Source organism: Leuciscus leuciscus (assembly GCF_965113295.1).
Source record: "Leuciscus leuciscus genome assembly, chromosome: 1".
In the NCBI taxonomy this organism is placed as follows: Eukaryota; Metazoa; Chordata; class Actinopteri; order Cypriniformes; family Leuciscidae; genus Leuciscus; species Leuciscus leuciscus.
In genome coordinates this window covers 25,614,736-25,632,736 of record NC_138725.1, presented here as the reverse complement: position 1 = coordinate 25,632,736, position 18,001 = coordinate 25,614,736, and the positions used below count along the sequence as shown (strand labels likewise).

General features: G+C 39.3%; 1 protein-coding gene and 1 long non-coding RNA gene across 2 annotated transcripts; both read right to left on the bottom strand.

Annotated features, from left to right (window-relative positions):
- Window positions 1-364: 364 nt before the first annotated feature.
- On the bottom strand, window positions 365-4,180 carry LOC309473823 (uncharacterized protein; the record flags this gene model as incomplete). The annotated part of the gene is made up of 7 exons (XM_082136000.1): window positions 365-512; window positions 1,596-1,749; window positions 1,922-1,976; window positions 2,244-2,384; window positions 2,772-2,951; window positions 3,143-3,732; window positions 3,979-4,180. 7 exons carry the CDS (start codon window positions 4,178-4,180, stop codon window positions 365-367), a joined length of 1,470 nt encoding a protein of 489 aa, XP_081992126.1.
- Window positions 4,181-10,955: 6,775 nt separating this feature from the next.
- On the bottom strand, window positions 10,956-17,762 carry LOC309473851. Its single transcript, XR_014197113.1, has 6 exons — window positions 17,630-17,762; window positions 17,071-17,158; window positions 15,414-15,510; window positions 13,948-14,062; window positions 11,969-12,237; window positions 10,956-11,708 (listed from the first exon to the last, which is right to left on the bottom strand). It is a non-coding gene; the product is annotated as an uncharacterized lncRNA (long non-coding RNA).
- Window positions 17,763-18,001: the final 239 nt, after the last annotated feature.

Here is an 18,001-nt window from a genome sequence, read left to right as displayed (position 1 = left end):
CTATAAAACATCAGTGCAGCAATAACAACCATGACCTTAGAAGGATGACTCTGTGCAACATGGCATAAAGAGATTTCTGCAAAAAATAAAACTTACACCTCCAACGCCACATTGACAGGCAAAGCTCTACCTGGAATCCCCCTTAACATGGGGGATTTGAAACTGCAGCATGTGTGTTGTGGGCATCTAGTTAAAACATCTGAACTCACATAATACTGTAAACATCTGTTTTTCTACTCCCAAGCTCTGTGTCTGTGTGTGTGTGTGTGTGTGTGTGTGTGTGTGTGTGTGTGTGTGTGTGTGTGTGTGTGTGTGTGTGTGTGCATTCAGTCCAAAAAGGTCTTTTCTGAGCTTTCAGAACAGCTCAAATGGCCCACTCAGATTCCTTCTGCTTGCATTCAAATTCCTTCAGCTGAGAAACCAGCTTGCACACCTGTGGAGGAATGAAGTGCCGTTTCTTCCCCTTCTTCTCTGCCTTGGAGCCTCGCTCAGGATTGATCCCAAAGAAAACTCTGAGAAAAAAATAATAATAATAGTGAGATGCAGACAAAGTTTGCACGTGTAGTGTGGCTTGACAGGAGTGGAGCAGTTCAATAAAATCATACATTTGTTTTCTTCAATATGCCCCTATGTGTGAATCTCTCTATCATTCTAGTTGACCATCTGTCTAGTACCCAATGTTGTTGTGCTGCTGGTGCCAGTGGCTAAGCTTATCTCTTCCTTTGTCTTTTCAAGACACATGCATTCCCACTGCGCATATACAGAAATGTTTGCAAGGGCGAGAAGTCTGCTTATCACCAACACATGACAGCATGCATCCTCAACATGTGTGCAGGGATATTATAAATGCACAGAACACAGAAGGGGATAGAAAACACAGTTGACATCGTCCTATCAAAAGGTGTAACAGCACATTTGAACACGGACTGTCCTGGGGGTTACTCAAACATGGAGTGGATCAACTGTGACATTCAGTGCATGTTACACATCAAAATATTAACATTTGGGCATGAATCCAGCATGTATTATTTTTTTAAATGAATATGTTTAGTCTTTGCTTCTGGAGGGGGTCCCTGGAACAACATATTTTGAGGTTGGAGTCTGCAGCCAAATACATTTCAGTTTGTGTGTCTTTGACATGAAAAGGTTTGACCACCACTGACATAACCTGGTCTCAGGTGCTAATGGTTTTAAAGAGATAGCTCAAACGAATTTTGTGTCAAGAAACCATTCTAAGAAAAATATGTTTTTGCTCCATTTCCCAACTAGAATCATGTTATGTTTGTTTTGTTTTTTATTGACTTGGGACACTATGTAAAGCAAAAAGCATGTTACCTGCCATTTTAAAAAATATGACACATTTATTCCAACAATAGTCTTCAACAGGGAGCTACGAAATCTACGAACAAATCCATATTCAGGGGGATCATAAGCCAATAACAGCTGATCTAAAAGCTCACAGCATGTGGCGACACATTTTGAGCTTGTACATCTCAGACAAAGGGGTTTGGTGTAGATTGACAAAAAGCAGGTCGGGTGCAGAAAGGCACGGCAAAGTCACATTTACAAAGTATTTCCAAACAATGAGTGCTTACCTTTGCATGAATTCGAGAGTAAAAGCCATCTCCGGTGGGTATTGAACGTTGCAGACATAAAACATGGGGAAGACGTAGCTCAAGGCCACAATGGGAGAGGTGATGTGGTCATTGACAAGTAACCCATCAAGAGCAATCTTGAATTGCTGGTCACCTTAAACACAGATAAAAAAAAAAAATAAAGAAAAAAATAACAATTCTGAGCACCATGTACAAAAAAAATTATCTTATATTTTAAGGCAAGCAAAACATTTCTTTAATAAATACGACAAAACAACAGCTTATAAAACAGCTCGCTGAGATACCAAAAATATTTAACTACAAACCTCTGACTAGGATGCATGGGGTCACTGGGAGTTCGACTTCAGGATCTGCAGAGATCTGTTTTGGTGACAGAAATGACACATGAATTAATGTTTCCAGTGCACACAAACCTGCTGGCAAATTGACTATCAGCTAGTGTCTTCATCAGACAGAGGTAGCCATTAAGCACAGACATTAATGTAAATAGTTTATAGAGAGAGAGTTTATAGAGAATATCAGCAGCACAATTAGGGGAATCTATACTTCATACTGTGATTGGTTACTTGGTTCACCACTGGATGCAAATAATCATCTTGCACACAGTTTAAAATTTACAACATCTACCTCTTTTTTGTCGAAGAGTTTATAAGAGTCTTCCTTGAAGTAATTTGCAATGCCACAGATGAGCTGTATTGGACCTTCGCCCGTCTTCATCCCTTTGGAGTCAAGGAAGTCATTGATCCCCTTTTCTTTTTTGGAAAGTTCCTGTTCAAGGTTCAAGGTGTTAATTTTGTACAGGTACATAAGACTAACACTCATTTTCGTTTGGCCTCCAAAAAATGCAGCTATGGAGAGAATAAAAAAAAAAAAAAAAAAAAAATCGAATTATTTCATTTTCATTTGCAACCTGTTCTGTTCTGTTTTGATCTCATATGTTTTGCTTTTTTGGTTGCCACTTCCTGATTTTTGGTCTCAAATCTATTCTATTTGATTGTTCATCCAATTTATTCTATTTGATTGGTTGCCAGTTTATCTTTTTTGGTCTCAACTCTCTTTTTGGTTGCAAATCTTTTTTTGATTGATTAATAAAGACAAAATTCTCTCCATATGGAGCAGCACAGCACAATCATAATAATAACAGTAACAACACACCTGTGCCAGCTTGTTTTGTACAGAGAAGCCAAGGAGTTTAGATGCATGATCAAACAGGTGAGGAACTTCAAACAGGAACGGCCACTCGTCCTTTACAACGGCAATAGGGGTATCAGCATCGTTGAGGATTTCACGCTGAATGGGATATGTTTCAGTCATCAATTTTCGAACAGATGACTCCTAAAGATATGAGGCAGTTAGTCAAACAGTCGAACAGTTAGTCAAACTAACCAATTAAAATAATAAAACAGGGTATCAATTTCAATAGACTATGGGCGTAGTGATGTCAGACGATCTACAATTTCACAATGTGTCCTACAATTTCACGTGTCCTTACAACACAAGAAAATAATGGATGATTGCAGACCCACCTGAAGATCCCGGGTTTGAAAGGCACGTTTCAAGTCATCTCGTTTAGACAGCAGGTCTTCTCTACACACAGTCCCCTCAATGATTGGATCCCACGCCACACATCCATACAGATCTGAATTCCTGGGCCTTTTATTTGTTGAATTTTCACCCCCTGCTCGCCTCTTCAGTGAGCTTTGTGGCCTCTTCATATTTTCAATTCTGTGTTCCAGCTGACGAAAGACAGTTTCAGAACCATCTTTTGCAAAAGGTTTGTTTCCAAACGGCTCTGTCAGCTTGAAGGAGGCAGGATATTGTCCTACAATCATACTGGCGAGTTCCCTCAGCTTTTGTCTACCAGGTCTTCCTGGGTGTTTATGGAGGTAATCTTCAGCGACGATCCGAACCATCTCTCGTCTGTCTTTCCCCATTATGTACTTCTTTTCACGCAAATCATCCATGACTTTTGAGGGAAATTTGTGCCATGGTACAGAATATGTGTCTTGGGATGGGGAGTCGGCTGTCTCAGGTGGTGTTGAGGGCAGCTGAAACCTCTGTGGCTCAGGTGTTGATGAGGGGCCAGGCCTGGTGAACTGCGGTGGAGCTTGTGAATCTATGGATGACATGACACACATCTCCATAAATTAAACACATCACGATTGTTACGAATCAATTAATACATTGGTCCTCAATGTCCAGTTTGGGTCCACCAGGAATACAAATGGACCTAATTACGAAAACCAATTATAGGGTAGTTATTGCCATGTACAGCTGATGGCAACCTTTTTTTTTTGCATTTTTTGAATAAACCTTTGTAGTCTCAGAAAACTTGCATTAAAACAGAGGGGCAAAAACTCACCTGCTTCCAATGCTTTGACAGCTCTGACAAATCTTTTGCACTGAATGAATGGCAGAGTGTCTTTAATGTCCTCCGGGTCCACAAGGCTCAGGTCATCTACAGAGAGAACTCCTAATTCCTCCAGTTTAGCCATGAGTGTATCCATCTGATCGCTACTGAGCGATGGCATTGCTTTCTTGACATAGCTTTTCACAAGTTCCATGTTGGTGTGTGTTTAAGAGGAATAAGCCACCGAGAACCTCTCTGGTAAGAATAAAGTGGATGATAATCATCAATTTTGTTCAAATCATGGCAACTGAACAGGTCAAAAGCATTTCCATCAAGTTCATAGAGTCCAAGCTCAGGTACCCAGCTGGCAGTTTTCCCCCGAAGCAAAAGTAGGACAGTAGTTTCATTTTTTACAAAAATGCTTGCTATTTGTCCTAACTGCAGTTGTCCTTTGGCATAGCTCAGTAAGACCAGCATTCCATTTGCATATGTAGTGCCTTTAACCTGCACTCTCTCTGTGACAACTGAGTTACTTGAGTTCAAATCAAATTCTTCAACCACTGTCTTTATGTTCTGGTCATAGAGCTCTGGATAGAACCGTGTTGAGTCTGAGACATGAACCTGGGGACTAAACAAGGTACCACAAGACTGATAAGCCTGAAGCAACTGGTGCCGTTCAGCCAGAGACTTGGTTACATTTATGAAGTTCTTACTTGCCCTAATGCACCTTTTAAAATAAGAATGTTTTGATTCAAAGCGCATTGTCCAAGTATATATGAGTGGGCCAAATTGTAAAGTCAAGTGTGCATAGTGAAGCAGATAGTGGTGTTTCGGTCTAAGTTGAACTCTTGGAAATAACTCTTGCCTCAATTCCACATACAGTTCAATCAGTCCCTTCATGAAAGCAATCTGCGACTCTGAGAGCCGAGGTGCACAGACAAATTCAACAAGCTCCCTCAGAAGTAGTACCAGTCCCCATACTTCATTATCAGCATCTTCAATTGTGTCATGCACCAAAACAGGCAAGAATCTCAAAAGCCACCTGTTTTGGGCTGCATGCCCTCCAAGCCTTGCTCCTGTAGTGGGAATAGTGTTTAGCTTGTCGCTGCTTTCACCAGGAAATGATTTGATTCTTTCATTAAGAACCTCATAACTGAACCACTTTTGTGTTCTGATTAAGAACTGCAAAAACAATGCCAAATCATAATCTACTACCCCCTCAAACAGATCATGAGCTAAACAAGCTGGTAAGCCTGGCTGACACACATGAAAGTTGGACAGTTTGTTGAAAACACTGTCACATTTAACACCGTGATGAGTGTGTACTTCATCGTTACTTTCTAGAAACCGCACAGTCTCATTATGATCAGCTGGATTTCTATGAGTGAAAACTGTGAGAGGGTTCGACTGAAATTCACTTTTTGTTGCCAAACAGTATCTGCAGAAATATTGAGCTGTGCTGAAATTTTCTGTAAAGCCACCAATCATGTGGGAGCCCAGATTATCTCCCATTATGCACGCAACAGTGCCTTTATATATCTTTCCATTGAAAGATATGCCCCTTTCCTCCAGCTCACACAAGTCTGACACTAGCTTATTGAAAATCTTATCCATTCCAAAGTATTTGCAATCTTTCTCTACACAGAGTAATGCCAACTGTATCTGATCAACAGTTGATCGTTGGTGTGGATGAAAATTTCCAAGTGTGAAGTAGACAGCCAATACTTTATGCTTTGTCTTGGCAGATCCGAGTGGATTAGCCACCTCAAAAGCATCCTGAAAGAGCATTACCTTTAAACTGTCTGGGTCTGAGGAAAACATTGCATTGGATTTGATGGCCCACCCATCAGTGACATCACAGAGTACATCATTTTCAGAATTTGAACTAGGACTGTGCTGATCTAAACCTTGCTGTTTCAGAATTACTTTGAGGGTTTCCAGTATTGGGATGTAATGATAGTGCCTCTTCTGGCCACTGCGATTGCGTCCAAGAAAGACTTCAACAGGTTCAACATAGTCATAGTGTGACTTGTAATATTTCAGCCTCTTGTGTTGCGTAGTTAAATGACCCTTTTCATGTAATGCCTTGTGCATAGGGCTCTGCTCGTATACACTATTCCCAAGAGATGTTACAGTCTCCTTTGGAACACCATACTGCCCCAGTTCACGGGCTAGTGCATCCACAGTATATTCCTGTTGAATATCACTTATAGTTCTCATTTCATTTGCTATTTCTGTTATTGTGGAGGCTGGGACCAAATATTTTGCCTGTAAACCCAAGTAAAACTGAGCAAGACTCTCTGTGAAGTTGTCTTTCACTTGATCACTGCAGAAATTATCACTTTGTTCTGCATCAATGTTAAAACTTTCAGGTTCTTCAAGTTCTACAGGTTCTACATGTGATCCTTCACCTTGGACAGAACGTTCTGTTAGTTCACATATATGAACTGGGGCTATCTTGGTAACATCCCACCCTTTATGGTATCTGGAAATATGCGTTAAAAAGGATGACTTTACATTGAATGTCTTAGAACATCCATCAAAGGGACATGTTACAGTCAAACCCTCATCTATGTGGCCACTCAAATGACACTTTAAAGTTTTAAGATCAGCATATTCACTGCTGCAAAAATTAAACGAGCACTTTAACTGTACAGACACATTGCGGTTCCATGTTTGTGTGCTCCTACTGTCTACATGTGCTCGTGACATATGCACAGCAAGGCTACTGTACGTGTTAAGCTTCCTTCTGCAATCCCTATGGCCACATAAAAAAAAGACATTATTATTATTTCTGTGTGTTCGGCAGTGTTTCAAGTAATCAGTCGAAGACCGGGCGTTAAAGCCACAAATGTTACAAGTCAACATGTTTAAGAGATTGAATTTGCCAAGTGAAGGATAGACAGAATCAATATGAAAACAATAAATTCAGATCAGCACATTTACTTTTCAGATACCTTCAAATAAGCAATCTGCTTTGGGCTGCATGGGCCACTCTCTTTGGGCTGCAATGTTTTCCTCACTGCTTTTTTCACTTTAGGGAATGGAAAGTCTTATAATGCACAGGGGAAATGTGATTCTACTTAATAATCACCCCTTTTAATTATTGCCATTTTCAGTTGGATGGTAAAGTAACACAGCGAGCTATAACAACACACACACACACACGTAGCTAATTTACACACACACACACACACGCGGGCGCGCGCGCGCGCGTCCAACTTATGGGCTAACTTTAGCTGGGCAAACGGGCCGTCGTCCACCCACGCTTCAAAATAACGCAAAACGCACACATTCAAATGTTACCATGAAACACACACGGCTACCAACTGACTATCGAGACCAAATTCCATGTACGAGGAACAAAAAATTGGCTTTTGACGTACTTACGAAGCGCAGGCGGCGGCCTATTGCTAACGCAGCTAGCAGCAAACGTCCACTCACGCTTCAAAATTACGCGAAACGCACACATTCAGATGTCGACATGAAACACACACGACTACCAACTGCCTATCGAGACCAATTTAATGTACGAGGGGGAACAAAAAATGGGCTTTTGACGTACCCGGTACTTAGGAAGCGCAGCCGACATGCTAATGACAACGCAGCTAGCAGCAAAGGTCCCGTGCTCAGCTGCGAGCCACACTAACGTTACCCTGTAACGTTATAGCTCCGGTTGGAATGCTGCTAAAAACCTAGAAACCTTCGAGACAAAATTAACCAACTAATAATTTGTCCTACATTTCATGGGGGAAAGGCGACTGTCTGGCGAGGGGTGCCAGAGCTGAACTCCCGCCATGCAGACGTAAATGAACAGAAAACGTGCTTATCATGTGTTTAACTCAATATATTTTGTTTGAGAGGTGGCACTCTATTCCTATTCTCATTAGCTGCTACACACAACCAACCTGTTTCCAACTTTCCATGTGACTCGCAGAACTTCAGGCTCGCACTGAGTGTAATGGCGTCGGCAAATTCTGGCTGGGGGAGAAAATTCTACCCATACTGCCTTGCGCAACAGCAAACTTTCCGTATTTCGCAAAACGGAGCGAATCCGTAGCAAATCCACGGTAAAGGGACCCCTAAATTTACGGATTTTTTTAACAGTGCAGTTTTGCAACGATTTGGACCATATGGGGTGGACAGTTATGTAATTGTCCTTAAAAAGTTTATTTTTTAATGTTTAAGAGGGGATCGTAGTTGCAATGTTTCTTTCAACGGCACAAACCGGCACAAATCGAGCACAAACAAACGACACCGGTTTGGTGCGATTTAGAGGAGGTGGGGTGGAGAGTGACGTCACTGCCCCGAATTAAATTAGTTATATCTGCGAAAGGAAAACAGATACAGTGTTTGTTTTAACGGCACAAACCAGCACAAATCGAGCACAAACGAACGACACCGGTTTGGTGCGATTTAGATGAGGTGGGGTGGAGAGTGACGTCACAGCTCCCGAATTAAATTTGTTATCTGCGAAAGGAAAACAGATACAGTGTTTGTTTTAACGGCACAAACCAGCACAAACCGAGCACAAACGAATGACACCGGTTTGGAGCGATTTGAAGGACATGGGGTGGAGAGTGACGTCACACAACCCAAAAAATAATGTTCAATATCTCAAACACCAAACCAGCACAAACGTTCGTTTTTGCGGCACAAATCAGCACAAACGCAGCACAAACGAATGGCATAGTTTTGGAAATTATTTCGTTTTATGGGGTGCCAACTTCACGGAGGTCACAAACCTGACTTGTATATATGTATTATAGTTCATTTTTCAACTTTAAAGTGTTAGTTTCTTTCATTCATGATTTTTTCTGTTGTTTTCTAAATAAAAATCAGTAAATTTATTCTCGTTTTTTTACAATTTTTGTCTATTTAAATTATATTTACAAACTCACCACACACAATAATGGTCAATAACTGTAATTTGTTCAAAGCTTATATTTTTCTGAAAAAGATGACACCTTGCACATGAAGATAGCACATTGTTTTAGAATTTTACAGTCAAAAAATCTAATTATGTGAAAAACACCTATTTTAGCTTCAGGTTCTAAAGGTTAACAGTAACTTCCAAAAGCACAGGAAAAACCAAGGCAGAGCACCGTAACACCAGTTACCTTTCTTTGCCTTTGTTTGTAATGCTCAAATTGAGTTAGGCTGTACCGTCCTGAAGTCACTGCACTATGCCTTTGTTTTACTGTCCATTAAAGTTTTCTACATTTGTAGAAAATACATTGAGTGTCATACATTTGTCACTGAAGCACTTCTGACACAAACGATACCTGAATAAAAGTGTAGGTAAAGCAAATAGTTGATATAGTTGAATAGAGGTTGTTTTTACTAATAACATTTAAGGATGGCCCATTGCTCTCAAAGGAAAATTATAGTTTAGATGGCTTTGAAACGCAGACATCAAGGTCAAGTAAGACAAAATATGCATTAGACAAACAAATTAGATAGATCACAATCTACTTCATTTAGCTAGCTAGAAGCCTATAGCATAAATAGTCTAGTCGGCTATAATGAATAGGCTACCAAACTGCACCATATAACAAAGCAATTGTAATCATCAGGAAAAAATTATTCCACGCTCACTGGATTTTATACAGGTGTTACTATAATGATTTTGTAAATGGTGCCATTTGCTTTGGTGTGACTTTTTTTGCAGACAATACAAAGGCAGAGTACAGTAACTTCAAAATAGTAGTCAAAAGTCATATACCTGAAATATTTTCAAATGAATTTCAAATTTGAAATTTATATCAATTCTCAGCCCTTTAGTTTGATTAAATGGAATAAAATGATCAAAATCACCACATAACCAGATTCTTACTAAACTTCAAGCATTAGTTGGTCTACATCTTCTTGGACACACACACGTTGTTCATCTTGTTCGCCCCGTGGACGTTCCCTCTTCACCAGGGTGACCCTTTGTGAGCCGTGGCAATGGGCTTTATCTTGTTGGCGAGTGAGAGTTATATTTAAAGCAGTTTATGCTTTTAACCCTTTCGCACGTACGTTCTAAAATAGTCAGACTGGCAGCCTGGCGTGAGTTTTTTTCTGCGACCGTTATTTTGCAATCAATCGCGTTCTAATTTCCATGGAGACGCATGAACCTTGTCACGTGACATTCCGCAGTCACAATGGCGCACACGATGGATAACCGTCTGCAGGTGAGTAGTTTGAATGTTTCGCTTTATTTTTTATTCAAAACCTCTCAAATTATTTGTTTGCGTGTACCGAATATGGCTGATATGGTTATGTTTATGTTTCCCCCCCCACTGCTTTGAATTTCGCTTGCACATGGTACTTTGCATCTCCCTCACAACAGCCGCGTGACAATCAGTGAGTAACGTTAGGCTATATTGGAGTTTTTAATTGTATTCTGAAGCATCTAGAGTTATTTACAAGCATGCAATAAATATGAATAAAGAACGTAAAACGGACAGTGCTCAATAATGTGGTCGTTCACGTCATTACGGTTTGTTTGTCAGTCAACGCGATGTTTTGCACATTGCAAATAAATATGTTCAGTAATCCGTGCATTCAGGAGGTAAAGTCGGGGTTCAGTTGAATTGATACGTTAGTAACATGAATACCAAAGCACATATTTGACGGTAAACCCTTTACATCGATTTTCTTGTTTGTTTTAGTTAATATTGTTACTTAGTTTTATATCTCTCAATAGCAAAGCAGAGAAAAGCTACATGGTATGACATTGTTAAATTATATTTTCCTATATACAAAACATTTGAGCAAGCTGTGTGACCATATATGTGTATATATATATATATATATATATATATATATATATATATATATATATATATATATATATATATTATTTTATTATTATTATTATTATTAGCTTGCTCAAATGTTTGTTGGAAATATAATTTAAAGGGATAGTTCACTTTAAAAATGAAAATTCTGTTATCATATACTCACCCTCAAGTAGGGCTGGGCGATTTAAATTGCGACCCAGATAGCACACGTACGTCGGGCCGACGTTGGCCCGATGCACAAAGTTCCATCGGCACGATGTCGCTCAGAGATCGTTTGCTCATCGGCAATATGTCGCCTCGACGTCGGCCTTTGATCGCAAATGATCTCCGGCCGATGTTTGAACGATGCAAAGCTGTAAATCTTTTGGCAGCTCTGCATGGGTTTTATAGGACCTTTATTTATATAGGTCGGACCTTTCGGGCTACTCCTTACATTAGACACCATGCGCTGCTTTCATTGACGCACGCACTTACGAACACACACACACACACACACACACACACACACACACACACACATACAGAGCGGAGATCGCGCTGCAACACTCACTCAGCAGCACATAAACTGTAGTCAACATTGCCCCGAGACTTAAATTGATAAAATAGCTTTGATACTGAACACATGAAACTTTCATCCCTCTTAATGGTCATATTCAAGAAAAAAAGTGGAGTAGTTTTACACTTCCATCTTACCTCGCACGCTTTCAACGTTAAACTGCTGGAATACATGCTGTTTCTGTGAACAGTAAACACCGCCTTCTATGATTTGATTGGCTATCTATTTGGATGGTCGCTGTAAGGTAGACCAGCCTAAAATGTAACTTTTAAACCTTTTTGCCATCCTAAAAACAGAGCGGAGCAAGAATTTCCAATATTGAATTTCCAGTTTGGCCATTTCTAACTATTGACATACTATTGTTATTATTGACGTATAATTATACACTGCAAAAATGCCTTTCTTACTTAGTATTTTTGTGTTGTTTCTAAAGCTAAATTATCTGCCAGTGGGGTAAGAAAAATAATCTTGTTTTCCAATTGAATCAAGATTATTTTTCATACCCCACTGGCAGATAATTTAGCTTGTTTTAAGCAAAAATTACTTACTTTCTGTTCATCTGAAAACAAAATAGAATGTCTTATGTCATTTTACTTCTCTAAATGCTTCTTGATTTAAGAATTTTTAGATATTTGGACTGGAAACAACACAAAAATACTAAAGAAAAGCATTTTTTGCAGTGTAGGACTTGTCCCCCTCAATGTCTATGTACATATATACAGCCCTGGAGTTACTTGACTATCCAATATGAAAAAAGTAGGCTCTACTGACATTGAAAAATATCTTAATTTTTTTGTGTAACTGTCTCTAGTATAATGAACAGACACAATTCAAGTTAAGACATTTTAATGACACCAGAAAGAACTCCAGGAGAAAAGGGATCAAAAAGGAACAGCAACAATGTAGAGAAGGATTCTTCCTGGCAACCTGTAACAGAGTGAAAAACATTGAGAAAAAGCAGTTAGGACTAAAGCTAAGAATAAAATTGTCATTACACTGGATAATATAATTAAACATCTAACAACAATCAAAGGTACATCAGCTGGCAAACCATTTAATAGGTTTAATAGTCTATTTAAAGGGAATGATTGTGGTGGGGAGTTTGCTCAAACTATGGCAGCGATACAGCGAATAGTTGTTCTAAAAGACGGCACCGTCCGCGGAGTGCTTTCAAAGGCCAGTGAAAGCATACTTTCAGTTAAGTTGTAAGTATTCGGATGCTAACTGTTTCTCATGGGTTCGTATGGTATTTTAAACATTTACAGGGGTAAGTCTGTGATTTTATTGCCATCCGAATCCATAATGTCAGTGTTTTTTCTCACCCAACCCGCGTACATTTCTTAATTTCTTTTATAAAGAACACCGCTTTCTCACATAACGCAGTGAAGCAGCCCCTGCACGAGTGAATAAATGATTCTCGAGCCACCGATATCAGCAGATTCAGCAGCATCGCCACGGGCAGCACTGGGTAACGTCACACGTAAGAAGGAATATCTTTAGCAGCTTCCTAAGGTATGGTTCGGGGAACACGCCTATAAACGTTATACCTTTAGTTAAGTTATACCTTAAGAGTCTTCGTAGCGCGCTAAGAGACAACGTTATCGGGAAACCCAGCCCAGGTGTTTATGAATGAGACACTGAATTAATTGGTTTTAAAAGTGTTTAAATTAATGATTCAATTGAGTATCTTTTTTTTTAATAGACTGGAACATGTTATTCTGATGTATGTTATCGTGATCTCCATTTTAAACAAAACAAAAATGATTTTAAACCAAATAGATTCTCAGTTTATCCTGAATTAGGGGCCGTTCACATATCATGTCTAAAAATGTGTGGAAAGCGCTCTCTCCTTTCTAAAAGCACTTGCGCTCCCGTCGCGTCTGTCGTTGCTATGCAAGCATGAACTGCGCTCTCCATGATGACGAGGAAGTATCAGCAAAGGATTAATTGATTTCTAGCCCTTGCATTAGCTTACTACTACTACTACTAAATATACTACTAGATATATTTATGGAGATGAGAAATAAAAACTCGCCCTGTACAGCTATGATCAGCTGTTCAGCCGAGTTTTCCATGTTGTTACGGAAAGGCCAAAGCTGATCGGTTAGTTTTTGTCACATGACCTGCGGTGCGCTAGTGGCATTCTGAAAAGTTGAGATGTTTTCATCTCGCTGTGGCATATGCATGCCTGGAAAAACGAGCACGCCGCATCGCATGCGCGTCACTTCTATTATGGTATTACCAATGTTGTCACACTTGATTAACTGGTGGGGAAATATCCGAACGTATGACTTATAGAAGGTACAATTAACTAAGAACGTTTCGGGAAACACGTATTAACGATAAGGTACAGCTTAAGGTATAACTTAGGAACGACGTAGCGTTAAGAGGGTTTCGGGAAATCCAGCCCTTATCATAATTAATAACGTGTTTCCTGAAACGTTCTTAGTGTTGCGCTTTTATTGAGCAGGTCATGCAATAACATAAATTAGTTATTTACACCAATAATATGATGCGGCTGCTGGGCAATCTGGTGAGTTTTGGAGGTGGAGCATTGAAGAGAGGGGTGTGTTTGTTTGGGTTCATTCAAAATATCAACTATGTCCAACAGCGTTTTTGAAATATCGCTTACCCCACCTTAATATCTGGCAGTTTTTATGTCCATTTATAGTTGCCATCATCTGAAGTCTTCACAAGTGAGGCTGGATCCAAACTGGAGCTGCTATAATCTGTAGTGAACTTGCTGAGCATCCTGAGATAGAAACAGGGAAGCAACAGAAGAAAGATTAGCATAGTTGCAGTTCATATTATTTCAGGCAAAAGATGATCATGTGCACTTTTTACTATTTCATCACATATTAACTGTAAAACAAGATTATGAGATGTGTTAACAATGCTTGGCTAAAGAGATGTGTCTTTAGTCTAGATTTAAATTGGGAGAGTGTGTCTGAGCCCCGAACATTATCAGGAAGGTTATTTATGAAAGTAAAAGAGTGGCAAAACTCGAGAGCATAAAGATGTGAATTTGAGAACTTGTCCCCTGTAAAATACAAGTCCAAAGTTGAATTTAGAGATTTGCACTCGCAGAACGTGACTTAACACATAGACAGTGATATTAAAATAAATAAATGATAACTCAGTAAACACCATACTAATTAAAAATAGACTGCTATGTACAGTTAAGCGTTTTCCTCACATAGAAAACTGGTAGAAAACGCTTAAAGGTCCCATGGCATGAAAATTTCACTTTATGAGGTTTTTTAACATTAATATGAGTTCCCCTAGCCTGCCTATGGTCCCCCAGTGGCTAGAAATTGTGATAGGTGTAAACCAAGCCCTGGGTATCCTGCTCTGCCTTTGAGAAAATGAAAGCCGGTAATAATCATAAATGTTTCTTGAGCGTCAAATCATCATATGTGACCCTGGTTCACAAAACCAGTCTTATGTTGCACGGGTATATTTGTGGCAATAGCCAACAAAACATTGTATGGGTCAAAATTATAGATTTTTCTTTTATGCCAAAAATCATTAGGATATTAAGTAAAGATCATGTTCCATGAAGATATTTTGTAAATTTCCTACCTTAAATATATAAAACATTTATTTTTGTGAATGGATGCAGCACTATCGCCAATAGAAATGGAGAACTTTAAAGACGATTTTCTCAATATTTCGATTTTTCTGTACCCTCAGATTCCAGATTTTCAAATAGTTGTATCTCGGCCAAATATTGTCCTATCTTAACAAACCATACATCAATGGAAAGATGATGTATTCAGCTTTCAGATGATGTATAAATCTCAAAAAAAATAAAAATACCCATAAGACTGGTTTTGTGGTCCAGGGTCACATATTAGAATGATTTCTGAAGGATCATATGAAGCTGTGATGCTGAAAATTCAGTTTTGATCACAGGAATTAATTACATTTTACAATATATTCACATAGAAAACAGTTATTTAAAATTTGTTATATTATTTCACAATATTATTGTTTTGAATGCTGTCTTGGTGAACATAAGAGACTTCTTTCAAAACATAATTTTTTTTACCAACACAATTAGTGTATGTTTGACATTAGTCTATGTTTGAAGTTTTACTTACTAATCATATGGTTCATAGCGCCTTAGAGATGGTGATCCGAGATGATGATCCGCCCAACTCTGCTACGGTGGAGGCCAGGGCATCAACATTGAAGGATCTAGGAACACAACAAACCATTTGTCACAGAGCCAACAATATTATTATATAATGCCAGGTTTATTACAAGTAAGAAGCTATAGCTAAGCTATATTATATATACAGGTGCTGGTCATACAATTAGAATATCATCAAAAAGTTGATTTATTTCAGTAATTCCATTAAAAAAAGTGAAACTTGTATATTATATAGACTCATTACATGCAAAGTGAGATATCTCAAGCCTTTATTTGTTATAATTTTGATGATTATAGCTTACAGCTTGTGAAAAACACAAAATCAAAATCCCAGAAAATTTGAATATTACATGAAATCACACAGTAATTACACAGTGATACCATGGTCATTGAACCAGGTTTTGGTTATTTTGGCAGTGTGGGCAGGTGCAAATCCTGCTGGAAAATGAAGGAAGCATGAAGTGCTCTGAAAATGTCCTGGTAGACGGCTGCGTTGAGTGGACAGCACAGTGGACCAACACCAGCTGATGACATGGCTCCCCAAACCAACACAGACTGTGGAAACTTCAAACTGGACTTCAGGCATCTTGGATTGTGTGCCTCTCCATTCTTCCTCCAGACTCTGGGACCTTGGTTTCCAAATGAGATGCAAAATTTGCTCTCATCAGAAAAGAGGACTTTGGTCCACTGTGCTTTATTAAATCCAGAGTCAACGCAGCCGTCTACCAGGACATTTCCAGAGCACTTCATGCTTCCTTCATTTTCCAGCAGGATTTGCAGCTGCCCACACTTCCAAAATAACCAAAACCTGGTTCAATGACCATGGTATCACTGTGTAATTACATGTGTGTGATTTCATGTAATATTCTCATTTTCTGAGATTTTGTGGTTTTCACAAGCTGTAAGCCATAATCAAAATTATAACAAATAAAGGCTTGAGATATCTCACTTTGCATGTAATGAGTCTATATGATATACCAGTTTCACTTTTTTAACGGAATTATTGAAATAAATCAACTTTTTGATGATATTCTAATTATATGACCAGCACCTGTAAGCTACAGCAGAAGTGAAATGCTTTTCTGAGATGAGTTTCTGAATCTATTTGACCTGCATCTGGGCATGGAGTACCTATGGCCTGAGGTAAGTAGCTTGAACTGGCAGGACAAAGGATGACTAGGGTCAGCTGCCTTCTTTGCCACTCTGTTGGAGTAAATGTGTGAGAGAGGGGGAAAGTTAATGCCTGCAATCTTGCTACACGTCCTAACAATACTCTCTAATCGTTTTTTTGTAGACAAGGAACCAAACCAGCAGATAAAACAGAAGGTTAAAACAGACTCAATAAAACAAGAATAAAACATTCTCATCAAAGTGGGGTCAATGTTAAAATTCCTGTCTATGGTAAAAATGCATTTGCTGCTGGGCTTTGGCACAAACAGCATCAGTGTGTGATTCAAAACATAGCTTACTATCAATTATTGTGCCATGGTACTTGTATTCTTGTACTATCTCAATAGGTTGGCCATCAATGATAGTGAGGGGAAATAGTGAGGGGCTCTGTTTCCTAAAATCAATAATTAATTCTTTAGTTTTGGATTTCCTACCTGTATTTCCAACTTCTCCAGCAGCAGCTTTCTTCAGAAATGTTGAAGTCGTGGAGCTTTCCCTCTGTTATGGGTTATTTTGTTGCTGCTGAAATCACAGAACATTTTTTTTATCAATATTTGTTTACCATTGAGCTAGTTTCATCCAATTTCCTCACTCCATGTAAGTGACGTCACCGATTAGGTCTACATACGTTTATGTTTACGTTTGTGTAAAATAAATGAGCTCACTTCAAAGTGAAACCTTTACAAAACCTCTCATATACACATAACAGGTGATTAAAAGCCCAAACTTTCATAAACAAAAGCTCAACCGAGTTAACATTAACTTAGCTTAACTTAACGTAGCTGCTACCTCTTCTGAAAACGGTTGATGCTAACGGACTTTTTCCGAAGACACAAAACCATGTCTATAAAAGTAAATATTCAACATAAGCGTATCAATTACAAGTAAGAGAAGTGTCAAGAACAGTTGTGTGTATTATCCGTGTGATTTTAGAGACTAATATCACCTGAAAGCAGTGAAAACAACAGCGAGAGAGGGAGTTTTCCTGCTTACCAGTCGCAGTGGTCCCGCGGCGTTTCCATGGCAACTCAGCGCCGCGTCCGCTCCAGTGTTTGAAAGGGACTTGAAAGTTCACGCGCACAACGCGACATCGGCCTCCCGTATATTGGGCCGACCTAAAGCCGACGTAACGGAACTGGGAAATAGAGCACTGACTGACAAGAGATCTGCCTACGCCTGGCCGACGCCTTTGCGATGTTATAGGGAGGGAGGCCGACGCTCGATGTTGGGCCAACGTCGGCCCGACGTACGTGTGCTATCTGGGGATATTGTTATGCGCATCTCGTCAGTAAAGCCGGTTCCTTGATTAGTAGTAAATCACCATCACCTGCTTTCAGATGGAGCTGCATTTAGGGCTGATGAGAT